The sequence below is a fragment of the Lytechinus pictus genome, chromosome 13, assembly GCF_037042905.1.
Source record: "Lytechinus pictus isolate F3 Inbred chromosome 13, Lp3.0, whole genome shotgun sequence".
NCBI classification, from domain to species: Eukaryota; Metazoa; Echinodermata; class Echinoidea; order Temnopleuroida; family Toxopneustidae; genus Lytechinus; species Lytechinus pictus.
In genome coordinates, this window is record NC_087257.1 from 2,797,879 (window position 1) to 2,811,623 (window position 13,745).

Below are 13,745 nucleotides of genomic sequence, written 5' to 3' on the forward strand. Positions count from 1 at the left end.
ACATTAATATTGGGGTCAGTTTCATTATTAAGGTCTAACAGATTGGTTTGCATCTGAGTTCATTAACACCATAGTTACTGCAGCGAGGTAGGTATGTATTACTACTTTTTTTAATTTGTCAATAATTCCAAAATGCCTGGGTGTTGAGCAGGCTCATATCCATGGTGTTACCCGGGTGTGTTAAGCCCCTTTCACAATTGACGTACGACCTGTTTACGACCAGATGCAACAGTTTGTTCTTGTTGTTGCACGATCGATCCCTTGGTGTCTTGCGAGCACTCGCAGTCGTTGTAGACGATTGCACAAACTCGAGGTGGTCGGAGGTGATCGTGACTGGGCGCATCTGAACTTTGAACATGTTCAAAATCCAAACGCGATCAAATACGATTGATTCACTCGTAACAGGTCGTACCATCGGTCGGGCGATCATCGTGTGAGTGTTGTTCAACGTTGTACGACTTGGTGCGAGAGGTGGCACAACTAAGTATAGTCGCATTTAGTCGACTGGAGGTCGTACAACACTTGCACATGTGCTAGAGACCTACATAGACCAGTCTTGCGACTGGGTGCGATAATATGAGACTGTTGCAAGACCGATCGAAATTACGGCTTACTACATTCCACTACCGTTGCATTCGCATGTATGCGACCGTTCAGCCCCTTTCACAATTGACGTCCGACCAGTTTACGACCGCCTGCAACAGTTTTTTCTTGTTGTTGCACGATCGATCTCTTGGTGTCTTGCGAGCACTCGCAGTCGTTGTAGACGGTCGCATGAACTCGAGGTGGTCGTGACTGGTCACATCTGAACTTTGAACATGTTCAAAATCCGAACGCGATCAAATACGATCGATTCACTCGCATCAGGCCGTACCCGGGGTCGTACCATCGGTCGGGCGATCATCGTGCGAGTGTTGTTCAACGTTGTACGACTTGGTGCGAGAGGTGGCACAACTAAGTAGTCGCATTTACTTGACTGGAGGTCGTGCAACACTTGCACATGTGCAAGCGACCTACATGTACAGAGACCTGTCTTGCGACTGGTTGCGATAATAATATGGGCCATAAGACTGTTGCAAGACCGATCGCAACGGCTTACAACATTGCACTACCGTTTCATTCGCATGTATGCGACCGTTCCACTCGCAATCCCTCGTTCAACACTCGCATGTGATCGCACGAGCACAATAAGAGCATATGCGACTTACTCGTGCAACGGGGTTTACTGGTTGTTTTTGTTGTACGACAGCTGTTGCAACTGTGAAAGCCTCTGTGCGATCTTATGAGATGACTAGCGATTGATGCCTGTTGCAGCCTGTCGCACGACCATAAAGGTCGCAAATGGTCGTACGTCAATTGTGAAAGGGGCTTAACATATTGATTGCAAATTTCTCTATTTTGTCTTATTATTATCTTTTGTTAATTTGACTTCTTCTTTTTTCAAGGGGAGGAGGAGAGGGATAACCTTGTATGACATGCTATTTAAGCAGATTTTTCTATTCAGCTTCAGCAAAAAAAAAAAGACGTTCATGTTCCCATGGCGAAGTAAAATTTCGGGGATATTTTTTTTTAATGACACCAAATTAGAACCACAGGTGGTGTCTGCTAGACACTTGCCGAATTCAAACTCAAACCCTGCAGTATTGGTTTTGAATTGACATCAGTGCAAGTTAGAAATATAATCAGCTTGCAGATTCAAATTTTCGTTTTTCTCAGGGCCTTTTCACACGTGAATCTTGAATAATCATTACAATGATGATTGCAATTCCTTTTAGGAATCATCGGACCTTTCACACGGAAATTTCTTACCGTAATTTGAGTGAAACTTAACTGGAATTCACCTCCGAAGTAGAATTTGAATTCGTGATTATGATTAACGTTTGTGATTTTAGTTTGGTTTCACACGTGTTAAAAATTCGTTATTCGCCTCATTTTCACTGGAATATCATTCAAATTACGATTTTGTTTTACCGTGTGAAAGGGCGGTTAAGTGGCCACATAATTTGCGTTTATACGTTGCCACAAATAATTATATGACCTTGACCATATCATTTTTTAAATCAAAATGTAAATGTGCAGTCTTTTAGGCCTACATGATTGTATTTCAGCTTATTATGTTTCTAATTGCAGACTGGAATTATGTTTTCAGTATTTTCTAATTCTTAGTGTAAATGCAAACCTGAAATTCTAAAAAAGGCAAAAGTCAGGCCCAGTAGAATTCTTCACCATATAAAAAATTGAGACATAAATGATACAAATATCTCATAAATCGAAGTAGCGCCACATGATACGGCCTAGGATCAGAATACTGCTTGACTAATTTTAACAATTTAATAAAAGAGAATTAACCGTTAGGTGAAATATAGACAAAAAAGTAATATGTGAAATTATTTTCTGAATATTATGTCTTAATCTTTCACAGGATAAGATTTTAATTCTAAAGAGGTCAAATGTTTACTACAAATGTTTACTAGCTCACTTCGCTCTCTCAGGGCTTTTAAGAAATTTCGCTACTGGATGTCCGATTCAAATATTTTGATAGGTACGTGATGTAAGAGGACCTAATTGTGATGATACTGAGAGCTGCACATTGCCAGGCATGTTACCCGGGCTTTAGCATCAATGATCTGGTGCCCCCCCCCTCCATTTAACACATTCCACTGGCGTGTGGATGGGGGGGGGGCAAGGACCCCCCCCCAAAAAAAATATCATGACTAAGGAAAATATAGAAAAAGAAAGAAAAAACAGGAAAGTGGCGAAATATACTAATTTTCTTAATCTTTACGTGTCTTATAAAATCATAATTTTTTTGTCGAAAGGGTAAAAAAGTGATTGCTCGGTTCACCCCTTTGCAGCTTTTTTAAAGAAATTTCCCCATATTCCATGTATGGTCCTCTATTTTTTTTTTATTAATTAATTTATTTTTATTATAATTTTTTTTTTTCAGAGGGGGGGGGGGGGGGCTCAATTTGCCACCGTACTGACAATTCTTCGTCTCTCTCTGTGATCACTTAAAAACACCGGGGTCGTCCAGCAAAGGAACCTAATGAAGGTGATATCATGATTTATCTTTATATCAAATCATTTTACAAGTCCCGGAATTTCCTTGTCTGGAAGTGTTTGTATTTTATCAAATAGGTCAGAGAACAGGAGAAAAGGGAAGGAATCGAGTGAATAATACGATACAATTTCCTGCCAATGTGTATTTTTGGGGTTGTTTGGGTCTTTTCCAATTTTCATAAAATAATATTTGCCCATTTTACAGCTTTGAGCTATGCCTTTTGAAATTATTTTTCTTTTTTTCGGGGAGGGGGTATTTCTTCTCCCCCTTTTTTTTCAAAAACGGATTTAGTTTTAATAACTTAACCACTTTTTTCTAGATCTGTCATGCATTTGGGATAAGTTTTCATTACATTTCTTAAAATCCATGACAAGATAATTTATTGGAATTAAATTTTACTGACGGCACCAAGAAAAGCTTTGGCTCCAAATTAAGAATTCAAACGAATACTTCGGGCTGGGATAACGACAATGTCTTCGAGGATTCCGACTGCGTGGACTAACGTTTATTAAGACAACATGTTGAGAATGACATTGAGGAGGGTCATACTAGAAGTGAACCAATTTTCATTGGCCCAATACTTGAATATGCTGCTCCAGTTTGGAGCGGAGGTCTCACAATTGTCCAAAGACAACGTTTAGAAAGAATTCAAAAAACGCGCCTTATAAAGAATTATCTTTAGAAATGATTATCATTGTTACACCACTGCTCTTACTCTGTCAAAATTACAACAATTAGAAAATCGTCAAAATGATCTAAGTGTCGCCTTCTTCAAAAGACTTTATTATTTACAGTTCAGTTTGAACAATTATTCGTTCCCCAACGATTGCAAACAATATATCTACGAAAGACAAGAAAGATATACGAACCCAGATGTAAAACTAAGCGTATGTGGAACAGCCCATTGCAATCCCTGATCTGATCCGTTTGTACAACAAAAACCCTGGAATGATTATTCTTTTTGTATTGTATATTACTGTTAGGAATATTTGCCATGTTCATTGCCGTAAATTGCCCTTTCTTTTTATGCATTTGTCACATGTTCTTGTCGGGATCAATCTTACCCTCCCTAATGGGTTTTCTTCTTCTTCTTTTTCTACCTAACTCCTTTAACCCTTTCCTCTTTCCTTGCCTTCTCCTTTCCAAAAATCTATCTTTATCCTGACATTATACAGTTATGCACATGAATGTAATTTTAATAGTTTTAATTGTATCATAAGATCAATATACTGTATGTTATCTACTTGCACACTTGAACATTGTATTGTAAAATGTATTCAATGTATACTTGTATTTTTAAATTTGTAATTCACATGTAATTCAGTTTGTTAACTGCAATATATGGAGAATTTTGATAAATACCTATCTATCTATCTATATTTTCATCTATCTATCTATCAATTCCGACTTCTTGCCAGCAATTATTGTTCATCATACTCGTTATGCGTTTTTGTGCGTCGTTATTCCTTCAAAAAAAGCCCCCCAAAAATTAACGCCCTTTCTACATTAAAAATGTTTATTGTGCCTCTCAAAGGGCACGGGCCGGCTTTGCCCCCCCCCCCACCCTGGATACGCCAGGGTCTATACATCCTATACAAATAGGGTATCAATGGAAAGCTAATGGGTTTTTCTTTCACATCCACGCAGAATAATTCCCCAAAACTAAATAAAATTCGAAAACCACCCCTCTAGATTTGGATTACCTTTTTTTCTGAAACGCACTACATAGGCCTTTTTCGGAATGATTTGTTCTTTCTCAAATGTTCTTCTTTCGTACATTTTCCCGCTTTCCTTCCTTTTCCATTAAAGAAAATGTTCTTTCTTCGTTTTCTTTTCCCTTTCCTTTTCCTCCTTTCCTTTCCCTTTCTTTCTTTCTACCTCCTTTTTTTTCATTTTCCCGTTTTTCATTTATTTTTCCGGTGAAATCCTCCAGGGGGGCAACTCCCCCCCCCCCCCGCCTGTTACGCCACTGTATTCTCACATAAATGTGTTCGAAATCATGATCTATTCGGAAAGGTTCGTACGAGACGCGGGACAAATGGCTGAAATACCATTGTCCCTTGAAGTCCATGATGTCTGGTCACCGTGTGTTGATCATTCTGGCCCGGGGGGGCCACTTCCATTCACGAGTGGATACCATGCGCGACCATGGGGTCTCGAAAAGCACCCTAAACACGTAATTTCCATATTCTGGAAATGCACCCCTTAACAAGTATTAGCGTCTAAAACCCTACCCTTAACAAGTATTGGAAATAAAACGATACTCTTGGCAAATATTTCCTGAAATGAACCCCTACACAAGTACAGGAATGTTTTATTGTTACGGGTCCTTCGGTCTTTGGCTTTACCTTATTTGGTTTAGTACGACCCCACCTTCTACACCTCGCGCAAATCGGACTCTAAACACGAAGTGTTGGGGCAAAAAGGACATCCTTTATAAAACATTTTGATTTTGTTTTATCATCCCCGCAAATTTGACCCTAAACACGTAATTTTCCTAGCGAAATAGATACCCTTTTTTCATTATTTTTGTGTTTTTGACACCCTTATCACGTTACGTACGTAACGTGCCCTATCGTGAAAAAGACATCCTTTTTACGTGTTTTTTTGGTCGCGCATGGTATCCACTCGTCAATGTAAGTGGCCCCCCGGGCATTCTGGCCATGGTCGATTCACCACCCGAAGTGCTTGGGTCCAGCCAATTACACTGAACTGGACTACTCTTTCGATCAAGGATATTCTTCGGCGAGCTCTGCAAGATCGGTATTTGGTCTGCCATGATTGGCGTATCAAATATTTTGGAGACGTCTCTATTCCATTAGCTGCAAGTCAGAGCAATGTTGTTATGGATTCAACCTTCTTTCCCTATGCCATCCCCTAATTATTATGCACAATTAAGTCCTGGGACTGATTAAACCATTGTTTGACTCCAGTGCACTCTCCCTGGCTTAACAGGTGGAACATTTTTGCATTGGGTGTGTTGCCTTACCAAGCACTTCGGCTTCACTATCTGCTCAGAAGTCAAACAGGGAGGACCTATGGGTCAATTATTGGTTCAGAAATGCTGTTGGAAAATTGAAGTTTTTAGGCTTGAATTTAGGGCAGATAGCGCTGCATTTTCCATTTCAAAGCATCAAGAACATTACTGCTGAGGAATTGAGGCCTTCCTGATGATGTTCATTTTGCATTTTGATTGTGTCATCGAGAAAGTCAAGGTCATTGAAAGGAACAAACTGTATTTTTATTGTTCATGTAATTATTTCATTTTATGTCCTCTTGAGTTACTGGGGTGTGACAATTGGTAGCGAGAAATAATTGTATGTCCTCTTGGGTTGACTTGGGTGCGACATGGTACATTCACCCCCACTCACCTTGTTGATCTGTAGTAACGACCTTGCCGAAATGCTAGGTTTCACTTTCTACTCGACTAATAAAGCTCGATCAAGATATTGTCGGCCAGATTGGGAAAGCTATATATGCAAGGTCGGTAGATCAAGTCAATTATCTGCCATGATCGGCCTCAATCCACATTAGTTTTTTTAATCAAAACTTTATTGGCATTCAAAGCATTATCATCAGCATTAGTTTGTTACCTTACTGAAGCCAATACGTAAACCTTTAAGATGTTTGCACCTTAAGGATGGATATATATGTTGTTACCTCCTCAAACATTTTGAGATATATCTACATTCCAGTACGGAAGCTTGGTAATATTGATATCTTGATCAAGGTAAATTCACCCCCGACCACCTTGCTGAACTATACCGACATGGGGAGCGTTTCATCAACATTTTTGTCCGTCAGATCTGAAAACTTTACTAGATTTTGAGTGGCTGAGAAGCTCTTTTACTATCGTCAGTGATTTGACGAACTGGCTCAAACCTCGGCTGGTCTCCAAAACGTGATTTTGAGATAATCGCGTTCAAAGTTTTGATATTTTTCAGACGCTCATAACTTCGCGCTTTGAAAGAAACCAGATCAATAATTTATATTAATTTAAAGCAAACATGCTATTCTTTTGTAATATACACAATTCGGTCTGCATTTCGTATTCATTCTCTACATTTTACCTTGATCCACAACGCTCCGGTTCCGTAGTCACACATTTCTGCATTGTCTTAGATTAGTACTGTTGGGAGCCAGAACATTGTTAATCACCCCCATCAATGATGGAGTATTTCATCAACTTTTCCGTCCGACAAGTTTTCAGGGGCCCGTTTAATAAAGGAATTGCAACTGTTGTAACTTTGCCATTATGGCAACTACCATGGTAACATTGATTCTGATTGGCTGCTGAGCCCTGTTACCATGGTAGTTGCCATTATGGCAAAGTCCTTTATGAAACGGGCCCCAGATCTGACAACTTCCATTGATTTGCTTGCATTGTTGCCATTGAAACTACCGAATAAAACATGACTTGTCCTATAAAATACCCAACAAGTACCTTCCATGAAACGGCTCCCCAGATTTCCATACGGACTGCCGTAAAGATCGGGCTTGATCAAGATCAGATGGACGGTTGGAACCGAGCTTATTATACTGGTAGTGATCGACATTCATTGCTTCATAATGTCTCCTTTTATTATTTTCTTATCATCCTCTTCCAGGTAATAAAAGACAAAGAATGGGTACAGGAGGAGGTGATTCCATGTTCATCACGGACATGATGAATGTAGACGCTGAAGATAAACCGAACAACACTCAAGAACTTTTTATGCTTGAAGATTACAACCAGCGTATCGCTAATTCAATAATCATGATCATCATCACTATCGTTGGAATTGTCGGCAACACTCTGGTCATCGTAGCCGTCATCCTATCCCGAAAACTGCAATCATCAACCAATTGGTTCATCGTCAACTTGGCCTTGGCCGATTTCTTAACATGTCTCATGTTACCATTTAATGTAGTTGCCATGTTGAGTCGTTCTGGTTGGCCACTTCCCAACTGGATCTGTGCCACCAGTGCGGCGGTGTTTTTCATCTGTCTTGGTGCCAGCGTCATGACGTTAGCCCTCATTGCCTACAATCGTTGGTATCTCCTGACGCAACCCATTGTGAAGTTCATGAAGCTCTACAAACCACCGAAAGTCTTTTTAATGTTGCTTGCTGCTTGGATGTATCCATCGCTCTTGGTTCTAGTGCCTTATTTCGCTGGGCTGGGAATATTGGGATACTCCAAGGAATACAAGACATGTTCACAAGATACGTCACTCCCGACCTCGGATATATACAGTTTAACTGCAGGGGCGTGTGTGATCTTTCCAATCTTTATCATTATCGTTGCCATCTACATTCGAATCTACATCTTCGTGTCCAGGCAATCGTCAGCTATGGCCAAGACTCGTCGCAATGAAGGCATCACTTTGGAGAGTAGTTCTTCGAAGATTTCCTCTACAAAAACTACCAATACATCGGATACACCCGAACAAGCTGGACCAAATGTGGAAACGGTTTTAGAGTACACAATTAAAAGCTCCGAAAACGGTGCAAATGACGTAGCACCTGGAAACTTGTCAAAGAGTAAACATCAGCCTCGTTGGTCTGTCAAGAGTTTCAATCCGAGAGCTTCAAACCCTTCAATTAGAAAAAGTGATGAAGGTAAATCTCAACGGCGCGTCAACAAGTACCATGTAACTGTCACCAAACGTTTAGCCATTGTTGTCCTGGCATTCTTCCTCTGCATGCTTCCTTTTGGTATCAATGTTGTTCTTCCTGGCAGCGCCGACATGGCTGTTCCTTGGACTGCGTTACTCACGACCGTCAATAGTTGCATCAATCCTCTGATCTACGCCAGGACAATGCCGGAGTTTCGTAAGGTGATGTGGGCCATTATCCGGTGTCGCTTTCAAGAAATTCCGGAGCCACTTGCTTGCATTCGTCGTCAACGATTTTAAGAGAGCATGATGGCATTGTCAAAAAAGTTGAATAACACGAAGTGGCCTATCTTGCCTAGAATCAAAATAAGTTACTTCACTGCCGAACGATACGTATAAACATTAAGAAAACACATATCGGCAACCCACCAAATATGACATAAGGGAAAAAAGAAGCAAGTCACAACAATTTTATTTGCTGTAAAGAAAACAAAAGCACTCCGCCATTAATGTGAACTTTTAAACTCAAATCACCCACGCGCTACTCTCATTATGGTTATACAGTGCGTATCAAAAAAAAGTTTACACTTTAAAAAAATCTTGTAAAATTATACATTTGTAATATCCTGAAGATTTTTCCACATTTTAACATTGGTACAGATTCATTTAAGCAAATGACGAGATAACTGTCGAAAAATATTTCCGCTTGAGTGAGCACCACTTACTTTTGAAAAGTTAGTGAAAAATTATTTGCGCAGAACTTTGAAATAGTTATGCGAATAAAACTGAAGTACACCTTAATCATAAAGAACATTGATTTGAAGATATTTTTTACCTTTTTTAACTTGTTTCCTTGCTCAAAACACTATGAAGAGTGCATTGTGCCCCACCCCACTCCCCCACACACCGAGGCCATCGTGACGATATTTGATTTACACTGAGCTGTGATTTACATGAAATGGCTTAGGCTTGATTTTCATTTTGTTAATCATTGTCAAGCTTGGGAAAAGTGTGGAGAAACAAGTATTAAATGAAAAATGAAATGTAAACCCACTTTAAATGATAAAAACTTAGTGAAAAAATACTGGAGATCATGTCTGATATAAACTTTTGTTCAGATTCAGTTATGTCCTCAGATCCAGCTGGCGCAAAAAGGGTAAAGGTTGTGCTTACTAGGTGTTGGAATTTCAATTTGGGTGGCAAAATTGTTACAAAATGTTTGAATGTATCCGTTTTATTTCAATTGACTAAAAGTGCAAGGGAAATGTATGAGAAATGTTTCGCAGGATAAGTTTGATTTCGCCCTTTCCCCTTGACACAGCGTGAAAACAAGCATTTCTGCGCAAACAGATTTCTGCGAGCTATACAAAAATGGAGAGTGCTCACTCAAGTATAACATTCTGTCAAAACTTTTACTTTCATTGGATAGATGAGACCCAAACCCAAGATTGTAAAAAAAAAATTACACACATGTTGTATATTTTTTAATTCCCAGGGCTTTTTCAAAGTGTAAACTTTTTTTTGATACGCACTGTAGTACGTACTTCTTAGCAGGAATTAAAGTGAATTTAAGTATAACAAAATGAAATTCTGAAGGTACGTTTAAAACACAAACTACAGTTTAATGCAAAAGATTTAGTAATGTGTTAGTAGATTAAGTATTGTCAGTATACGATTATACCTTTGTCCGAGTGAAACCAAATATGTGATGGATACGTTGAAGAGGCGCAAATCATCGAAATCAGATGGGATATGGGTGTATGAATGGGCGGCGCGATCCCGCGGGTGTTGTGGTGGGGGTCATAATAACAAAGGTACAATTTCTACAAGTTTATGATCAGCCAATGAAATTGGATGATTTTAGCGTGAAGTTTGATTTCAAATATTGCTCATTTGTTATGAAAATGAAACGGGCCTCAGAATAATACAACATATGTTTTATACAGATTTATGTGGCCCCAACAAATTCGACTTAGGTAGTGCGATTCATCTGTATATCACCTTCTTTAATAATGAGCCGCCTGTACATCATCTTCTTTTCAATGCTTTTTTGGTATTGAATTCATATAATCAGATCAAGTGACAAATTTACTACATTGACTAAAGATCATTTTGTTGCATTTGTAGCAACATGGTTACTTTATTTTGCTCCTTCCTTAGTTTGCTTCAATGGCAAAAAGAAGCTGCTGAAAACTGCTTATCTAACAAAAGAGAGCCAATGGAGTAAATTAAAAAGTCAAAAGGGGCCTAAGCTTTCGATCCTAGCAGAATCTTCGTCGGAGGCAAAATTATTAATTTGCTTCCTAAGAATTGGGTCAATTTTTCAAGTTTTATTTACTAACTTCTTTTGTTCCCATCATATTTATAAACGTTTTGTAATCTCTGTTTTTAAAAATCACTTGTCTACTGAGTCACTTTTATACCTTACTATATACTTCTTATTTGTTTATGATTTGATGTTTATGCAGTATTTTTTTAGTTAAAAGTGAAAAAATAAAAATATCAGTGGGCAGAGGCAATCAAAGAAAAAGTGAAAACGAAAAATAAGACTAAAAAGAGAGGTATAGCTCTCAAAGGGGAGGGGGGGGGGGTGGGCCTGATGCCTCTCCACCCATCCCTTAGATCTGTCACTTCGTATGATTTTAAAGTAAGACACACAAATGATATGCTATGCTCATTCTTACTAATATGTAGTAGCGTGCATCCTATTAACATGAATATACCACTGTGGTGGGGTCTTTAATACCACATGCAACTGGGAATCTACGTGCAGCATAAAAGGGATGGTCCAGGCTGAAAATAGTTATATACAGTGCGTCCCAGAAAAAACGAAACCGAGATTAAGCGATGATTTATCATAACTTAATCACAAATAAAATAGACAAATGACCTACCAATGTAAAGCTTAGAATCTCCTCTTTCATCTGATATTACTTAGATTACTCCTCATCCACGCATGAGTGAGCAAAAACAATTTGAACAAAGGATACAAAAAACTCATTTGGCGTGGGGTATCTGAATTTCAAAAAGAAAATCACATGCCTAAAAAGTTCAATATTTGCTCTTTCATTTGATACCTTAATCACAAACAAGTGGAATGCCTCTGGCCGTCTCACCTGCATCACGCGATTCAATATAGCAGCAGTGCTGATTTTGAAAACTACTATAACTCGCACAAGATGTTCAGTGATACTTGGTTACTCTTATTTCCACGTTTTATGAACTAGACCAATACACTTATAGAGATATGATGGCAATTCAACAAATACCCCCAACGTGGCCAAAGTTCTTTGACCTTACATGACCTTTGACCTTGATCATGTGACCTGAAACTCGCACAGGATGTTCAGTGATACTTGATTACTATTATGTCCAAGTTTTATGAACTAGACCAACACACTTTCAAATTTATGGCTGTAATTCAACAAATACCCCAATTTGGCCAAAGTTCATTGACCCTAAATGACCTTTGACCTTGATCATGTGACCTGAAACTTGCACAGGATGTTCAGTAATACTTGATTACTATTATGTCCAAGTTTCATGAATCAGATACATAAACTTTCAAAGTTATGATGGTAATTCAACAGATACCCCCAATTCGGCCAAAGTTCATTGACCCTAAATGACCTTTGACCTTGGTCATGTGATGTGAAACTCATGCAGGATGTTCAGTGATACTTGATTAACCTTATGTATAAGTTTCATGAACTAGGTCCATATATTTTCTAAGTTATGATGACATTTCAAAAACTTAACCTTAGGTTAAGATTTTGATGTTGATTCCCCCAACATGGTCTAAGTTCATTGACCCTAAATGACCTTTGACCTTGGTCATGTGACATGAAACTCAGGCAGGATGTTCAGTAATACTTGATTAACCTTATGGCCAAGTTTCATGAACTAGGTCCATATACTTTCTAAGTTATGCTGTCATTTCAAAAACTTAACCTCAGGTTAAGATTTGGTGTTGACGCCGCCGCCGCCGTCGCCGCCGCCGTCGCCGTCGCCGTCGCCGCCGCCGCCGCCGCCGCCGTCGGAAAAGCGGCGCCTATAGTCTCACTCTGCTATGCAGGTGAGACAAAAATGGTCAAGAAGTAAAACAGTTATGTTCCCTCGAAACAATGCTTGTATTTCCATAATTTCATTAAATAAACGTGTTTCACCGGTTTCCCACAGAAGCTATCGGATGGTTAACGTAAGATTTAATGCATGACTGATCGTCAACAAAACGGAGTGTCAGGTGAGTTTGAACGCTTGCCTGTAGAACCTCTTCATTTTATGAAATTATTGAAATTCAAGCCTTATTTCAAATAACCAGAACTTTGTTATTTCTCGACCATTTTCTGTAATTGAGGTATCAAATTAAAGAGCAGATATTGAACATTTTAACAATGTGGTTTTCTTTTTGAAACCCAGATACAGCCCGCCAAATGACTTTTTGGTATCCCCTCTTCGAATTGTTTTTGCTCACTCATGTGTGAATGAGAAATATTCGAAGTAATTTCAGATGAAAGAGGAGATTCTAATCTTTACAATGGTAGGTCATTTGTCTATTGTATTTGTGATTAAGTTATGATAAATCATCGCTTAATCTCGGTTTCGTTTTTTCTGGGACGCACTGTATAAATAAATAGAGTAAAATTAACAGAGCAAAATGCTGAAAATTTGATCAAAATCGGATAACAAATAATGAAGTTATTGAATTTTAAAGTTTATCAATATTTTGTGAACACGGTTACATGCACATTGCATGAATATTCATTAGGTGGGCTGATGATGTCATATCTCCACTTTCCTCTTTGTTAGGTTATTAGTTATGACATCATAATTGTTTCATTTTTTTAAATGATGCGTCTCCATTATGATGAAATACATGTAAATTGCGGCAATAAATGACTAATGCACTTAGTCAGTTGGTAGAAATTTTTTGAATAAACCTAATTTCATATAATGAAATACAAAAGAACAAGTGGAGTTATGACATCATCAACCTACCTAATGCATATTCATGAAGACATGCCTAGAACTGTTTCACCGGAATAATGCAAATCTTTAAAGTTCAATAACTTTGTTATTTGTTATCCA

The 13,745-nt window shown here is 38.6% G+C and overlaps 1 protein-coding gene across 1 annotated transcript; it reads left to right on the forward strand.

Moving 5' to 3' along the window:
- LOC129274351 (5-hydroxytryptamine receptor 1F-like) lies at positions 1-10,313 on the forward strand. The gene is made up of 2 exons (XM_064108524.1): positions 1-91; positions 7,669-10,313. Exon 2 carries the CDS (start codon positions 7,686-7,688, stop codon positions 8,955-8,957), a length of 1,272 nt encoding a protein of 423 aa, XP_063964594.1. The 5' UTR covers positions 1-91; positions 7,669-7,685; the 3' UTR covers positions 8,958-10,313.
- Positions 10,314-13,745: the final 3,432 nt, after the last annotated feature.

What these genes read in the sequence shown, in the direction of transcription:
- LOC129274351 (XM_064108524.1), top strand. Translation starts at nt 7,686, where the DNA reads ATGGGTACAGGAGGAGGTGATTCCATGTTCATCACGGACATGATGAAT.